General features: G+C 54.8%; 5 protein-coding genes across 5 annotated transcripts; 4 read left to right on the forward strand and 1 right to left on the reverse strand.

The window, feature by feature from the left end:
* The first annotated feature begins 170 nt into the window (after nucleotides 1-170).
* BDZ83DRAFT_597177 (uncharacterized protein) lies at nucleotides 171-1667 on the forward strand. Its single transcript, XM_060506888.1, has one exon. The coding sequence runs from the start codon at nucleotides 277-279 to the stop codon at nucleotides 1555-1557; it is 1281 nt and encodes a 426-aa protein (XP_060371962.1). The 5' UTR covers nucleotides 171-276; the 3' UTR covers nucleotides 1558-1667.
* BDZ83DRAFT_597178 (VPS28 protein) lies at nucleotides 1668-2844 on the reverse strand. Its single transcript, XM_060506889.1, has 3 exons — nucleotides 2585-2844; nucleotides 2247-2483; nucleotides 1668-2172 (listed from the first exon to the last, which is right to left on the reverse strand). Exons 1-3 carry the CDS (start codon nucleotides 2666-2668, stop codon nucleotides 1783-1785), a joined length of 711 nt encoding a protein of 236 aa, XP_060371963.1. The 5' UTR covers nucleotides 2669-2844; the 3' UTR covers nucleotides 1668-1782.
* A 112-nt stretch (nucleotides 2845-2956) lies between these two features.
* BDZ83DRAFT_597182 (Noc2p family protein) lies at nucleotides 2957-5850 on the forward strand. The gene is made up of 2 exons (XM_060506890.1): nucleotides 2957-5762; nucleotides 5828-5850. The coding sequence occupies exon 1, from the start codon at nucleotides 3056-3058 to the stop codon at nucleotides 5447-5449; it is 2394 nt and encodes a 797-aa protein (XP_060371964.1). The 5' UTR covers nucleotides 2957-3055; the 3' UTR covers nucleotides 5450-5762; nucleotides 5828-5850.
* A 292-nt stretch (nucleotides 5851-6142) lies between these two features.
* BDZ83DRAFT_564373 (YSIRK family gram-positive signal peptide) lies at nucleotides 6143-8764 on the forward strand (the record flags this gene model as incomplete). Its single annotated transcript, XM_060503632.1, has 1 exon — nucleotides 6143-8764. One exon carries the CDS (start codon nucleotides 6143-6145, stop codon nucleotides 8762-8764), a length of 2622 nt encoding a protein of 873 aa, XP_060371965.1.
* Nucleotides 8765-13753: 4989 nt separating this feature from the next.
* On the forward strand, nucleotides 13754-14773 carry BDZ83DRAFT_746309 (uncharacterized protein; the record flags this gene model as incomplete). The annotated part of the gene is made up of 1 exon (XM_060513249.1): nucleotides 13754-14773. The coding sequence occupies one exon, from the start codon at nucleotides 13754-13756 to the stop codon at nucleotides 14771-14773; it is 1020 nt and encodes a 339-aa protein (XP_060371966.1).
* Between the last annotated feature and the right edge of the window lie 485 nt (nucleotides 14774-15258).

Raw genomic sequence — 15258 nt, forward strand, 5'->3', positions numbered from 1 at the left:
AGAAATGTGCAGCTCGGTCCACTAGAAAGCCGATTAAGCGCCACATGCTGCCATTACCACCCCACTAAGCCCGTGCCTTGTCACCTGGAAGTCGCTGAGTTCCAGCACAAGGCACTAGAATTTCAAGCCTAAGGTACGGGCCAGGGTAAGGTATCCATCATCGACCCTGTGTGCACACTGCCTACCTAGTGTACCTTACCTGGGTCCACGACCTCATATGCTCAACAACTCGGCCCTCACTCATCTTTTCCATCGTCTCACAAAACAACAGCTCTAATGTCAATAGACCTCAACTGGGAGACGCTCACGACGGGCCCCGACGGAGAGGCTCTGGCCCTCCGCATCCGCGACTTCATCCACACCAAATTCCAGGCTGTGCCGTTGCCGCGCTTCATCAAGTCCGTCAAAGTACACAACTTTGAATTTGGCACCATCGCCCCTGAACTAGAACTCAAGGACATCACCGACCCGCTGCCGGAATTCTATGAGGAAAATTCCGACATTGAGGATGACGAGGAAGAGGAGCAGGCCGTCCTCGAGGAGCAGGCACAGCAGCAGCAGCATGGGCCTAGGAGCCAGCTGAGCGCCGGCGAGAGGAGGAGGCAGAGGGAGGAGGCGTCGATGCCGCCGAGGCTGAGCACGCAGGCGCTCCGGGGTCAGTCTGGAGACTTTCCCAGTCCGTTCTTGGGCGTCTCGACGCCGGGAATCCTCGGCGGGACGTCGAACCTGCACTACTTCCAGTCGCACCTGGGCACGGGTTGGTCGGGCACGCAGACGCCCCTCGCCGCGGTGGCGGGCGCGCACATGGGTAACAGGCTGGACACCTCGGCCATGCTATCGCCCGTCGGCTCGCCGCCGCCGAACGGGTTCTCCTCACCCAGCCATAGCCGGAACCCTTCGCAGAGCTCCATCTCCGTGAGCGACTTCAACCCGGCGCTGGCGCAACTGAGGGAAAAGTCGAGCGTGTCGACGCTGGCGCCCACATCGGCGGGTGCGTCGAGGCCGCCAACGCGGGACACGCACCTCGCGGGGTCGGCGATCCAGGAAGAGGACGAAGAGGTGCTCCCCGAGGAGGAAGACGAGAACAACGGTAATGGCAATGCGCCGCGGTTCAGGGAGCCGAGGCCCGAGGACCTGCAGGCCGTATTCCGCATACGGTACGCTGGCGACGTGAGGCTGCGCCTGACGGCGGAGATTCTGCTCGACTACCCGATGCCGAGCTTCGTGGGGATCCCCGTGCAGCTCAGCGTCACGGGCCTGACGTTTGACGGCGTCGGCGTGGTGGCGCATATCCGGAAGAGGGTGCAGTTTTGCTTCCTGAGCCCCGAGGACGCGGTCACAGCCGTGGGCGCGGACGACGCGGGCCCCAGCGAGCCCGGCAAGAGGTTCGGCGGCTTGCTGCAGGAGATTCAGGTCGAGAGCGAGATTGGTCTCCGGGATGGAGGGAAGCAGAGTTTGAAGAACGTCGGCAAGGTGGAGAGGTTTGTGCTGGAACAGGTGAGGCGGATATTTGAGAATGAGTTTGTGTATCCCAGCTTCTGGACATTCTTGGTTTAGGAAAATGACTAGGTTTGGATGGGACGGGATGGTTGATCGACCTGGCGTTCTTCACGAGGTATAACATGCATTCTTCACAGGCACAAGGGGAAAAAGGTAAAATGGCTGGTTCAAAAAAATCAAGAGCTGGTGGGTTTCGCTCTGCATTGGTATCTATCAACAAAGAAGAACAGAATATTCCTCTCAACATGCACTTCTCCTCTTCCGAATCTCCCACCTTTTTGTTTACGTGAGAGTACTCTTGAACCCCTGGTAAGCCTGCTGGATATCCATCTCGAGCTCGCGGGCCTGCTGCTCGCTCAGCTCGTCGGTGGCCTTCATCTGGTTCAGCGTGATGAGCCACTGCACAATCTTGCCCCTGCTATCAAAGTCGCGATCCGTGACCTTGTTGACGGACTGGATGACGTCGGAGAGCAGGGGGTGCAGCTGGTCCTTGGAAAGCAGGCCCAGCTTAACGGCATCGAGGAAGGTGATGAACTCCTGCGTCGCTTCCAAGATGAGCGTGCCGCTCGTGTTGCCGGCGGCTGCGGGTGCCGGAGCAGCGCTTGATGAGGCTGTCACGGTAGTCGAGGGCATGCCGACGCGGATGCGCTCTGTTGCGCGGGGGACTTCGAGCTGTTGTTAGGGGTGGGCGACATGGTCAGCAAGATGTGCGAGACTGGCTAGTAGATAAAAGAGGTTTGACGAACATCCCATTCCGCCTTGAACTCCTCCAGGCCCCCAAAGGCTTTTGCCACGGTCTCGTCTGCTAAAATGGACTTGTACTGCTTCAGGGAGCGCTCGCAGATCTCGGTGTAATCGGCCTCGGGGATGGCATCTTTCAGGAAAGCCTTTTCAAGCTCGTCGAGAGTAACAATAATGCTAAAGATTTCGGCGAGCGAGTCTTGCAGGTCGCGCTCGGCGCGTGTGTCGGCTAGCTTCACCTCCTGTTGTGACGCATCGTCATGTTAGCTGAGTGTTTGCCTGCGGGGGCGGGGCAGTTGTTGGAGGGGATGATGGTGACGGCGGTTGGACGTGATCAACTTGCCTCATCGAGATTGATGGTTGCCGAAAGTGTGGTGTTTGGAATGTAGCTATGCGGTGTCGGCGCATAGGGTTGCCGGGGCATCATCTTCGCAGCTGTGTTTGGATCGTGGTCAGCTTCATGGTCGTCGGACAGCTTTTGAGCTGTCGTTGGAGCTCTCAGGTAGCAAGTTGTGGTGCAGACATGTGTGTCACAGAGCCACAGCCAAGGACGTAAGACATGGATGTGGAGGTTCCCAGGCCCAAGGTGCAACGTGGGGCAATCTTCCATTCGAGAAACCAGTACCAAACATGGCTTAGCGCTCTTCTCTGATAAGATAAGCATTCAGAAAAAATTTGGATGGACGCCGTGCAGTTGCTGCCATTGAGAAAGTCTCGATGTTTCCGCGTCCACTTCCCAGAGTCCCTGCAGCCAAAACTTCTCTTTTACCCCCCCAAACCACAGGACCGAATAACCCCGGCTCCATACTCCATCATGGGTTCCCAAAAGAAGAACCTCAAGGCGACTAAGAAGTTTGAAAAGAACAAGCTCAAGGGTGTCTTGGACAAGAGGAAGGAGACAGCAAAGATTAAGCAGCGCCACCAGGTCAAGGCCAAGAAGGCGACCAAGAAGACCAAGGATTCCGAATTCTTCAAGAATGACGAGGCCGCCGCCAAAGCAAAGGCCAATGGCCACAAGAAGGACACCAAGGTCAGCGCCATGAGCGTCGACGACTTCTTTCAAGGCGGTTTCGAGGAAATTATCGACAAGAAGGACAAGAATGCGACAAAGAAGCTCGGCAAGAGGAAGCGCGATGGGCCCGCCAAGCAGTCAGAGGAAGAGGACTCTGAGGAGGAGGGCAGCGGCTCGGAATTCTCCGTCGAGGAGGAGCCCATTGGAAGCGACAGCGAAGACGGCGAGGGCGATGAGGACGACGACGAGAACCTCGGCATGACCAAGGAAGCCATGGACAAGCTCGCCCAGAACGACCCCGAATTCTACAAGTTCCTCAAGGACAACGACCCGGAGGCCCTCGACTTTGACGAGAACGCAGACCTTGCTGAAGTGGATGAGCTCAGCGCCGGCAGCGATCAGTCCGACGATGACGAGGAGGAACAACCAAAGAAGAAGCGCAAGAAGGCTTCCAAGAAGGCCGAGGTCGAGGAGATCGTCGCCGCGGACAATGAGCTCACGCGCGAGATGGTGGGCAAGTGGAAGAAGCTTCTCGCTGAGAAGCAGAGCTTGCGTGCTGCCCGTCAGGTTGTCCTGGCTTTCCGTTGCGCCGCCCATCTCAACGAGGACGACGCCGACGACTCGACCCCACAGAGATACACCATCTCCAGCCCCGAGGTCTTCCACGACATTTTGATTGTTGCCTTGAAGCAAATACCCGAAATCATCTCGCACCACTTGCCCATCAAGGAGTCTGCTTCTGGCAAGATCTATGTGCCTACCGATTCGAAAAAGTTCCACACTCTGTCTATCATGATCAAGACCTTCACTGCGTCCATCATCCACCTCCTCGGCACGCTGTCCGACGATGCTACTCTCAAGCTCACCATTGGCTCATTAGAGCCCCTCGTTCCCTATCTCATGTCCTTCCGCAAGCTTCTCAAGGCTCTTATCAAGACTGTTGTCAACTACTGGGCCAGGCCAGCCAGCTCAGAAACGACAAAGATCACCTCTTTCCTTGTCCTACGGAAACTCGTCGTCATTGGCGACAAGGGCCTTCGCGAGACCGTTCTCAAGACGGTGTACCAGGGACTCGTCTCTGGTTGCAGGACAACAAACGCCAACACCATACAGGGCATCAACCTGTTGAAGAACTCTGCTGCCGAGCTTTGGGGTATTGACCAAAACGTCGGTTACACCACGGCCTTCACCTTCATCCGCCAACTCGCCATCCATCTCAGAAATAGCATCGTCAAGAAGGAGAAGGACGCCCACAAGATCATCTACAACTGGCAATACACCCACTCGCTCGACTTCTGGTCATGCGTGCTTGCCGAGCACTGCAGTCCCTTGAAGGAGGCGGAAACTGGCAAGGAGGGTCAGCTCAAGCTCCTGATCTACCCCCTTGTGCAAGTGACTCTGGGAGCGATGCGTCTTATCCCCTCGCCGACTTTCTTCCCCCTGCGGTTCCACCTCATCCGCTCCATCCTTCGCCTTTCCCGCGCGACCAACACCTACATTCCCCTCGCTTCAGCTCTGATTGAGGTTCTCGAGTCCGCCGACATGAGACGATTCCCCAAGGCCTCGTCCATTAAGCCCCTCGACTTCCACGTTGCCTACAAGGCACCCAAGTCATACCTCCGCACCCGCGTCTACCAGGACGGCGTCGCCGAGCAGGTTGTCGAGCTCTTGAGCGAATACTTCACCATCTGGTGCAAGAACATCGCCTTCCCCGAGTTCGCCCTACCCGTCCTCATTCAGCTGAAGCGCTGGCTCAAGGGAGCGCGCAAGATCAAGACGGGCAACAAGAATAACAAGGTCATCTCGCAGATTGTGCTGCTGGTGCAGAAGCTCGAGACCAACGCTAAGTTCATCGAGGAGAAGCGTGCAAAGGTGGAGTTCGCGCCCAAGGATCGCGCGCAGGTGGACGCCTTCCTGCGCGACTTTGAGTGGGAGAAGACGCCCCTCGGCGCATACGTTGTCGTGCAGCGCAAGATTAGAGAGCAGAAGGCCAAGGCGCTCGAGGACGCGAGGAAAGAGGACGAGAAGAAGCGCAAGCAGGAGGAGAAGGATGCGGTTGCGGAGAACGCCGCAGACGACGACTCCGAGGAGGAGTACGCCGATGAGTTGATGGATGACGAGGCCGAGGACGATGATGAGGTCGACGAGGATGAGGAGGAGGATGATGAAGATGAAGATATGGAAGACGATGAGTAGTAGAGATGCGGCTTTCGAGGAAGATCTGAGATGCAAAAGTGTTTTTAGGGCGTAATCCAGATACGCTGGTGTTAGGTTATATCATGGAGGCATTTGCGAATAATCCGGAGGCTTGTAGCCCTCAAATATAGCGTCCTCGTTGCACCACTTTGCGTCTCCTACATTGAATACCTATTGCTGTTTAGTGTCACGATCATGTCTCATATACTTGGCCATCGCTGGACCAGGCTGAGGGAGAATTGCTTCATGGTCAGCCGTTTGCAGACGAAATACATCCTGGGACATTTACACATGGATGATGCAAGGATGGAGACTGGAAAATTAGCACGGACCGAACACTGAGACCGCCTTTTGCGGGGGAAGGATTTGGGGGCTTACATCAACAACTAAACTCCGGTAAGATGTGCATCTGTAGGGAATCTCTGTGCGGCGGCACAGGCAGCTGAGAGTCCCTGTTGATCTTTCCGATAGACGTCTGCCTAACTTCAGATCAATCCGACACCTGATGCACATTCTCCTCACCTGAGTGACTCAACTACATCTCTTCTCACGTGTCCTTGGTTTTACATCTTTCCCGCCTCTCACCTCGACTTGTTATTTTCTCAAGATTGTTATTTGATACCAGAGCACCTCTCTAATTTGGCTATCCCCCATTCATAAAGTCTCATTGGATGTGGTGAGCTCATCGCAATCATGGCTCCCCTAGCCGCAGACCCCCGCCAGCTCGTGGTGGTCCTCAACCCGGCCCGCCGCAAAGCGTTTTATACCCTCCTCTTCGACATCACGGGCTACATGCGCTCGCAGCTCGAGCTCAAGGATGGCGACGATCAAGCAGCAGGCCCCGGCGGCAATCCGGCCTCGCCGTCACTCCAGGACAGGAACGCCCCGCTCTTCGTCCCGGACCGTGGCGACGGACGCAGCAGCAGCCCCAGCCACCCGGACCGCGGCGGTTCCGGCGTGCACAGCGCTCAGCTGCGGGCCCTGAGGAGAGCGGCGCTCAAGCACTTTGACGGGTGGCGGAAGGAGGTCCTCGGAAAGGTCAAGGAGATTGTTTCGGTTAAGGACGATGATAAGATCCTCGAGGCTAGGAAGAAGCGCTTAGATGAGCAGGAGAAGCTTAACACAGAGTCTCCTGGCGTCGGGGAGGATTTGATCAACTTTGGAAATGCGTCTCAGGCTTCTTCTTCGGCGGCGGCAGCAAACAAGGTCGACGAGGAGGTGGCCGCACTGCAGGAGCATTACCATCCTATCCCGAGCCGGTTCATCACGATCCCGGTGAACGATAGGAAAGAGGTGCTGAGCTGCCTCTTGGTCCTCGTTTTGTCTACCGGTTGCTATTCAGCACATTCCAGAGTTTTGGCCCTGTATCTCACGTCCGCCTTCGGGCTGCCTCTCTCAGCCCTCATCGCCGAGGAGACGGAAATCGCAAAGTCCCTGGTTGAATCCGCGACGTCTTCCGAGGGCCAAAAGGCCAGCATGTCCGCCGAGGCCGAGGCCGCGAAGCGACGACAAGAGAACCAAAAGAGTCGCTTCTGGAAAGTCGGTCTGGCGTCCGTGGCAGGCGCCGCAGTCATCGGCATCACGGGTGGTCTCGCGGCCCCCGTGGTCGCCGGCGCCATCGGCGGCATCATGGGAAGCGTCGGCCTAGGAGGCGTCGCGAGCTTCCTCGGTATCTTTTGGATGAACGGCGCGCTGGTCGGGACACTGTTTGGCGCGTTCGGGGCCAAGATGACGGGCGAGATGATGGACACCTACGCCAAGGAGGTTGAGGATTTCCGCTTCCTTCCGCTCAAGGACGAATGGGGCCAGGACTATAAGCGCGCTGACTCGGACGGCAAGCAGGGCGCCCGGCTCCGCGTGACGATTGGCATCAACGGCTGGCTCAATGACGAGGGCGACGTGACGAAGCCCTGGCGCAGCTTAGGCGACGAGTCCGAGGTCTTTGCCCTGCGCTACGAGATGAAGTCGCTCCTCGCCCTCGGTGCCGAGCTCGAGGGTCTTGTCTCTTCGTACGCCTGGAACTATGTAAAGATTGAGATCCTGAAGCGTACTGTCCTGGCTTCGCTTTGGGCTGCTCTGTGGCCTGCCTACCTCATCAGCGCCGCGTCCAAGATTGACAACCCCTTCAACCTGGCCCTAAACCGGTCAGACAAGGCTGGTCGCGTCCTCGCTGATGCTCTCATAGCCAAGGTCCAGGGAGAAAGACCCGTGACTCTAGTCGGATATTCGCTCGGCGCTCGCGTCATCTACTCTTGCCTGCGATCCCTTGCCGAGCGTCAGGCTTTTGGGCTAGTCGACACCGTGGTGCTCATTGGTGCCCCCGTGCCGTCCAACCGGGAACACTGGCAGGTCCTGCGGTCCGTGGTGTCGGGCCGCATCGTCAACGTATACTCGGAAACGGACTACATTCTCGGATTCTTGTACCGCACCACCTCGCTCCAGCTAGGCATCGCAGGCCTCCAGGAAGTCAAGGACATTGAAAGAGTCGAGAACCTGAACCTCAGCGCCGAGGTCAGCGGACATCTCCGCTACCCGAGCTTGATCGCCAAGATTCTCACAAGATGCGGCTTCCCGAACGTCAAGGGCGGCGAGGGCGTTATAGAAAAGGACGAAGACCTCGATATCAAGATCACGGATGAGGAGGCGGGTTCGCAGATGGGCGAGCTCATTCAACTCGAGGCACAGCCTGATCCGGAGTCGGAGCCGCAGCCGATCAGATCCAAGCAGACTGCGAGGTTCCCGAACGAGCTGCGTCACCCGCTGCATCCCGACCCGCCTGAACAGAAGAAGAAAAAGAACCCAAACCGCAACAAGGTCTCTAGATCTGGCGGTGCAGCCGTTTCGGGATCTTTCGATCCTCTGGGAGGTAGTAGTGGTGACCCTTTGAACTTAGCAAGTCTTGGTCAGGCGAAGCAGGGATCGCGGTCGCCTCACCACGAGGAGCTCCGTAGTCTGGGTTCTCCACCCTCTGAGAAGCAAGAGTCAAGAAGCGCTCAGCCTGCTGATCCACTGAATCTCAGTGCTCTGGGTGCAAAGAACGAAAGCCCAGTTCCTCCTGCTGCCGGTAATGATGCCAGCCAGCTGGGCAAAGAAACGGAACTACCCTCAAGACCTTCTGCTATCCACTCGTTCCAGAGCGATGGTGCTATAGACTCGCACCGTCGACCGGAACTGCCAATCAGGCCCAAGACCTTCCCTGTTCCCGTTCAGGAGGAGGAGGAGGATGACAGTGATGAAGAGAGCTTCAAGGGAATCCAGTTGGTTGACAATGAAGACATGACGAGTTACTCGGAGCCCTTAAGGGCCGACGACTAGACTAGATGGAGCACAGAGATAATGCGCCAAGTTGGCCGTTCAATAGGAAGACAGTACTTGTTCAGCAAAGACATTCTTATTTCACGTCTAACTCTTCCAGACACGATGATACGGCCAAACTTATACTTCTTTCGGGTATTCATGTCTCATAGGCGTCTATAGAGTTTTGTGCGAACGTTTATCCCATGAGTTGTAAGGATAACTTGGTTATGGAAGGTGGCTCACCGTCTTGTTAACGGAATGTTGCCTATTTAAGTTCGCCCTCCGCGCCTGGAATTATAACTCTACAGCAGACTCAACCTCGTTGAGATTTTTGACAATCGTGTGAGTGCGAAATTCACAGACCGACAGTCGATCCTTCTGTCGGATGGCTCAAGATGGCTTGCAGTATCGTCATCCCACCAACCCAACAGCCAGGATCTTTTGCCAAGGTAGATTCCGAGGAGATATCGTTCATTTCTGACCGCTATCACCTGCGTATTCAGTAATGAAGCATCCGCAGAAGATGCACGACAGTCTCCGGCCAGCTCTGGAGAACACATCGCCTTCGACATGAAAAGGAAGATCATCAAATTGAGAGTCTTGAACAACGAGACTCTTCCAATCCATACTCCAATTTCACCCTTGCTCTTACCTCCAGGAGAATGCTGTCAGGTCATTTTGCCTTGGCTGGGAGAAGAGATAAGAGCAGAAAGCGGTCTTTGGCTATATTTATAGTAAGTAAGCTCTTGGGCTCGGAGCTGAGCGCAAAAGAGACACTAATTGGGCTCGTTTCTAATCTCCCCCCTTCTCACTATTCGACTTCCCCTCCATTCTAAGCTCCTATCAACCATTATACTGCCTAGCCTTCTACCGGGCTTGTCTTTAACTCAACCCGGATACCTCTTGAATCCAAATCTACTGATCTTTTGAATAGATCAGTACCACATGGAATTGTGGTCTGTACAAGGCAATGAATCCACAACTCTAGTCACTTTCAACAGAAGCCAGGGTAACATCATCAGTCCCTGGACTCACATCAATATCTGTATTTCTTTTCTTTTCCCTTTCCCCCTTAAGGTTCATATGATCATTGCTAGCTAAGCAGTATCAATCCCGAGGGTATATTATAGGCTTGAATCATTGGTTTACAACTCTATTCATCGAGGCACCATTCAAGAGAGACAGTGCCACGAAGCCACTTGGACTACTGAGACCCAAGATCTGTCACTCGTTGATTTCTTCCTGGAAAAGTACTTGCTCCCCTCAAGGAGGTGACGTAGATATGCCGTTCTTACTTCGCGGGAAGTGAATCAAAAAAGAGGGGAGAAAGACTGCAAGCCTTCCTTCATCACTTGTTCATTTGATTCTATGGGTATGTACGCTTCAACCGCAGTAGCTATAGAATAGGATGGATTGTACTATAGTCACGCAACATATCAAGCATCTCAATCTACTTGATTGCTCAGGTCATGAATGATATGCACATCAACGTTTTTGTTCCATCGTCTTGGCGTGGATGTGTTCTGAGTTAGTAGAACCATAACCTAAATAGGAAATTCGATACTTAAACAACTGCTTGCAGCATGTCAAGAGGCACGCCGTCACCATGAGTACACATCAAGAGAGAGCTTGTCTTATATGACACCGCCCTTGCTATGTGAGACTGGGTTAAGCTGACCAGTCAGCCAGCCACAGCCATGATTACCTTAAGCAGACACATACTCAGACTCAAGCCATGGACAGCGCGCCATGTTCATGAGCCAGTGGAAACCATGCGGGCAAGCCCTGTCGCGTCTGAGGCGAAACTTGCATGGGAGAGCTTACGGTTCACGGCCGACAAAGTTAAGATGGAGAGAGGCCGGCACTCTGGCGATCACGGTTTCCTCGCCAATCCATTGGGTTCTGCTTTCTAGGTGTCGTCTGCTGTCTCCCCCGCTCAAAGTTCCGATGAAGCTACCTTACGCAACAAAACATGTGTGGGGCAAAATTGGAAGCATTCCACAACCAAGGGATCTATCTGCCAAATGCCACGGCAGTATTGGTGTGGGTGTGCGGAGTAGTGATTGTAGATTTGCAGGTTTGTGCCTGAACCAAGCTTTGGGCCACTTGAGACTAACAGGACAGAAGCAGCGTGTGAGCACCATCCAGATGTTGAGATGGGAGATTCTTCTGGGTCTTGAACCAGTCTGATATTGGGAGGCTTAGACAGACCCGAAAAGAATTATTTGCGACGAAAATCTCCGCCGAAAAGCGGCAACCCGTTCGGAGATGTAGCGTCATGCATCCTTCGGGAGTGACATGCAGGCGAACGGGGCTCCACGATACGGTTTGTGACGGAGATAATATAATGCAGATTCTCAGCAAGTCCAAAATGCAGCTCTGCTTATTTCTCGCCTTCTGCACCGAGCAGATTGAGGTCCAAGCCTTGAGGGTTGTTGAAGAAGAGGAAGAATGGAACCAGTGAGATTGCGGATGGCAGTGAATGGGGCGAAGGAGAAGATTTTGGCGTGGATGCATGAAGCGGAGGCAGGGAAGGGCGGGATGACCGCAGGGATGGGAGGGTTTGAAAATGTGATTGGCTGCCATGAAGAGGACCCCTGTTCCTGAGACGGTAGGGGACGGGCTTGTAAGGCGGCTGTTGGGTTTGTGTAGTCGAGGCGGTCAGTCGAGGTCAGATGAGCCCATGGCCGGAGGGGTTTGCGGCCATAGGGCAAGCGGTATTACAAGGAGGCTGATGGCAAGTTCAAAGTGCGCAGGCCGTCGCGGAATGGAAGTGTGTATTTGCGAAGGACAACCGAAGAAGCGCGCCGTTGGCTCGGGTTTCTCCTGCGTCAGGTCCGGCAGGTCTTAGTCGAGGCCACAATCTGACCTTTTGGTGGCCTCAATCCCTGCAGGATGTTATGATGCAGCGAGGGTTTTTTGTGAGAGGGGAAGTGATGAAGCCTATGCACCTCAAAAAGCAGACGAGGAACCTTTTGTCAGTCACACTACTGTGCAGTAGACCATGGGAGGCACCCGTGATGCCTGGGCTCGCCATTTCGGTCCGTCATGTTGCGGTTTCCCGGGTTGAGCGACGAGTTGGCTCGATGAGGATGTCATAGGCCAAGGATTGTCGCTCAAGCGTGTGATGGAAAATGACTCGGGTTGCCCCTGTCCCACAGCCGCTGGGTTTTGACAGACCCAGAGAGACAGAGGGGCCGATCTGCCTTGTTTTAACTCCTCAAGTCCAAAGTCCGCCATCTCTATCGGTAGTGCAGGTAGAAAAAGCGACAGCATGAAACTTGAGAGACGCAGTACCGGTTGCGAGAAAACGAGGCGCCCACCATCCCAACGGCGGAATCGAGGTTGACGATCGCGTGTTCCAGGCCCTGCACGACCAATGGGCTCTTGGAAACTATAGAGCGAATCAGTGACCATTGTTGTGCTGTAGTAATCACGTAGTGTACTAGGTATTGCGGTGTACTGGTAGTTTGCTCCGGCATGTTCAGTCCGAAGAAGGAAATATACCTTGGCTTACCCGTGGTTGGGTGGAGGTACCTCGAGCGAAGCGGCGGGAGGAAAGATACTTTAGGGGTCCAACTACCGGGCACAGCAGTGACAGACCTACCTAGAGAATGGAAGTGCGGGGCTCTTTTATCTCAAAGGCTCAAAGTCCGCGATTTGGCCCGACAAATTGACATGTAGGATTTGGGACGGGGACCTTGCCAGACTGCCCGTGAATCTCGAGGATCCAATGTCTGAGGGTATTCGTAACATGATCTCAAAAAGTCAATCATAGGATGCTGCCAGCCATGAAAGGTACGTGCGTACAGACAGTTCCTTCGCTGAGCTGCCATTTCGGGTTATGTACGTGAGAATAAGGCAAAGTGCCATGCGGTAGGCACGGTGGGAAGGCGCTACGGACCATGAGGCGTAGCATATGAAGCAGGCACCAAAATATTAGCAGGGTCCAGTAATATCAAGAGATGGGAACTCCCAAGATACCTCAAGGTGCCGTGGAAGGTGCTGGTCAATTACGGTAGGTTGTTTCTCTTGAGGGATGGGAAGGGGATGAAGATGGGTGGTGCCTCCTGTTTTATTTTTGTCAGCCAAGGCATTCCCCGTCCACCTCAGTCCAGTCCTCCAGTCCCAATCCCAGCTGTCCAGCACCAGTCTAAGGTTTTTTTTCTTTCCTCCTTTGACACTCCAACCGCAGTCACCGCAGTCGCCGCTGCACACACCTCACACACACCTTAGTACCTAGACGTGACCGGGGAAAGGACACCATCTCAGTCAATATTTATTTACCTCAAGGTTGGGGTATTCTGTACGTACTTCGTCTTCGTACCTTCTTTTGAAGAAGCCCGCGCCCGAGTCCCCGTCCCACGTCCACGTCCCACCCTACAGGCCCCACGATCAAATATCCACACCCTGCACCTGGATCCCCCATCACAACTCACCAACGCTCACGCAACACGCCTTCGCCTCGCCTGCCTCGCCCTCCCACCCTACCCGCCTCTCGCCGCTGACTTCCGACTTCTTCCCGTTTACACTCTCCCATGTTCACGATTTCTTCCCTCAACCGAACGCCCCTCGTTGAAAAAGAAAGTCGTCCTCAACATCCTCCATGCCAATACGACAACAACAACAATAACCTACGTTGAAGCGCAGACCGCTTCACCTTTCAAACTCCCTTCTTCAGACGACACAGCGACAGATCGGCCCCTAGCTCCTTCCCGAACCCCCCTCTTTCTCTGGCCGTGACGTACGATTCCATAAATCGGTTGACCGAAAATTTTGCGATTTTCCTTCCACCAACCTTGACGAAGACGCCTCGACTTCTTCTACGGCCGCTTCCAGTTCCAACCTTCCACAGGCAATCTGTGAGCGGACCAACAGCACGGTACAAAGGCGGCGTTACCAACGCTTGTCCTCTCTGTTGCGAGCTGCTACGAAAATCCCACCCGATTGCACGTCTGTTGCGCCAAACTCTGCTGCAAATTCCACTCTTCTTAGCCGATTCCGAAGATGAAGGGCCGCCCCATCGATCAGCTCGTTTATGAGCACATGTTTCCCAAGCCTCGCGCGAGCGATCCTCAAAATTTCCATGCTCTATTGCAGCGCAGCCTGATTTTAGAGGTTCGTCAAGAGGTCCACTCCTTTTACGGCCATCTCGACACCCAAGAAGCCAAGTACCCGGGCTTGGATTACTGCAACCCCATCCACCGTATCCGTCTGAGTCGTTGGACCTGGCACCGCCGCTTATTCCGAGCGTTTGACAACCTCCATCTGACCCCCAACGAGATTGCGGGTCTGACCAAGTGGGAGGGCACGAGATGGGCCAAGGAGCGCTACGAGAAGGAGCAAGGCATCCCCATCAGAGACACTGCGGGCGATGGATTCCCCGACTGGATTGAGCCAGAAGACCGTCCAGCGGCACCGGTTCGGAACCCCCGATCAAGGTCTGTGGATACAGATGATGCCACTGATCATGGAGACGAGGACATGGACGGTGAAGAGAGTGACGAGGAACTTGAGAGCGTCGGTGTTGCTCTGAATCAGCGATTGAGAGAGAGGGCAGCACGCCGAGAGGCTGGAGATATGTCTACCGTCTTGGACGAGGAATGGGAGCAGTGGCTAAAGAACGTCATTGAGAGTGGCGAGCTGCCATATCTCTCAAACGACGACATCTCGCCATCGAGAGCTGATCCGGCGGCTGTTGCAGTTGTGCCACAAGCACTCTTCCCCCCTCGCATGCTGAGCGCTGCCCGCGCTGGTCAGTGGCAAGATATACCAGACTTCCTTCACGACATTATTCGCCGTACGCTTGAGAACCAGAACTCCAGCAGTGGCGAGGAGACTGCAGCACCTCCTCGCTTGCCCTCTATTTCAAGTCGCAATGCGGCACGGGAACGCAGAGGCACTGACGAACATCACATTGGCGGAATCACAAACTGGAGACGTACATATTCGGATTTGCGACTCCCTGTCGGCGACAGCGCAGCTAGCCCAAACTTGCAGAGAACAGCACAGGCACCCGGCGCCTAGGAAGTTTCGGCGCCTGAACTTCCCTCTCGTGGGCCTGAGACATTCGTTGATCAAATGAATGTGATAAGCGGGGAAGAGCTATCTCGAACTGTGCATGAGATTATGATGCCGACCAGACGCCAACCGACAGTAGATCGACCGATCATAAACCCGCTGACCGGCGAGTTTGATGTCGATGCTTCCCATGCTTTATGGATCAGCCCTTACCCTTCAACTTTCGTATACTCCGACCCAAGCACTTGGAGCCAAAGATGGAACTGGGCCCCGTTGTCGACCGGAGAAGATCTGAGATTTCCGTAGTCGCGGCAACGGGTATCTCGCTCCATCTCTTCAAGCGCCTCGACCCGCATCTTCAGCCGAAGAGGCGATTTTTTTAGTCTGATTCGAATTTTTCAATACTAGAGTTCCTTGAGTTTTTGGGGCAAAGGGAGGATCGGCCCAACAAGGCGACGACCCACTACACATCACTCGGCTATTCCCCCATA

This window comes from Colletotrichum acutatum, assembly GCF_030867785.1.
Source record: "Colletotrichum acutatum strain CBS 112980 chromosome Unknown BDZ83scaffold_1, whole genome shotgun sequence".
NCBI classification, from domain to species: domain Eukaryota; kingdom Fungi; phylum Ascomycota; class Sordariomycetes; order Glomerellales; family Glomerellaceae; genus Colletotrichum; species Colletotrichum acutatum.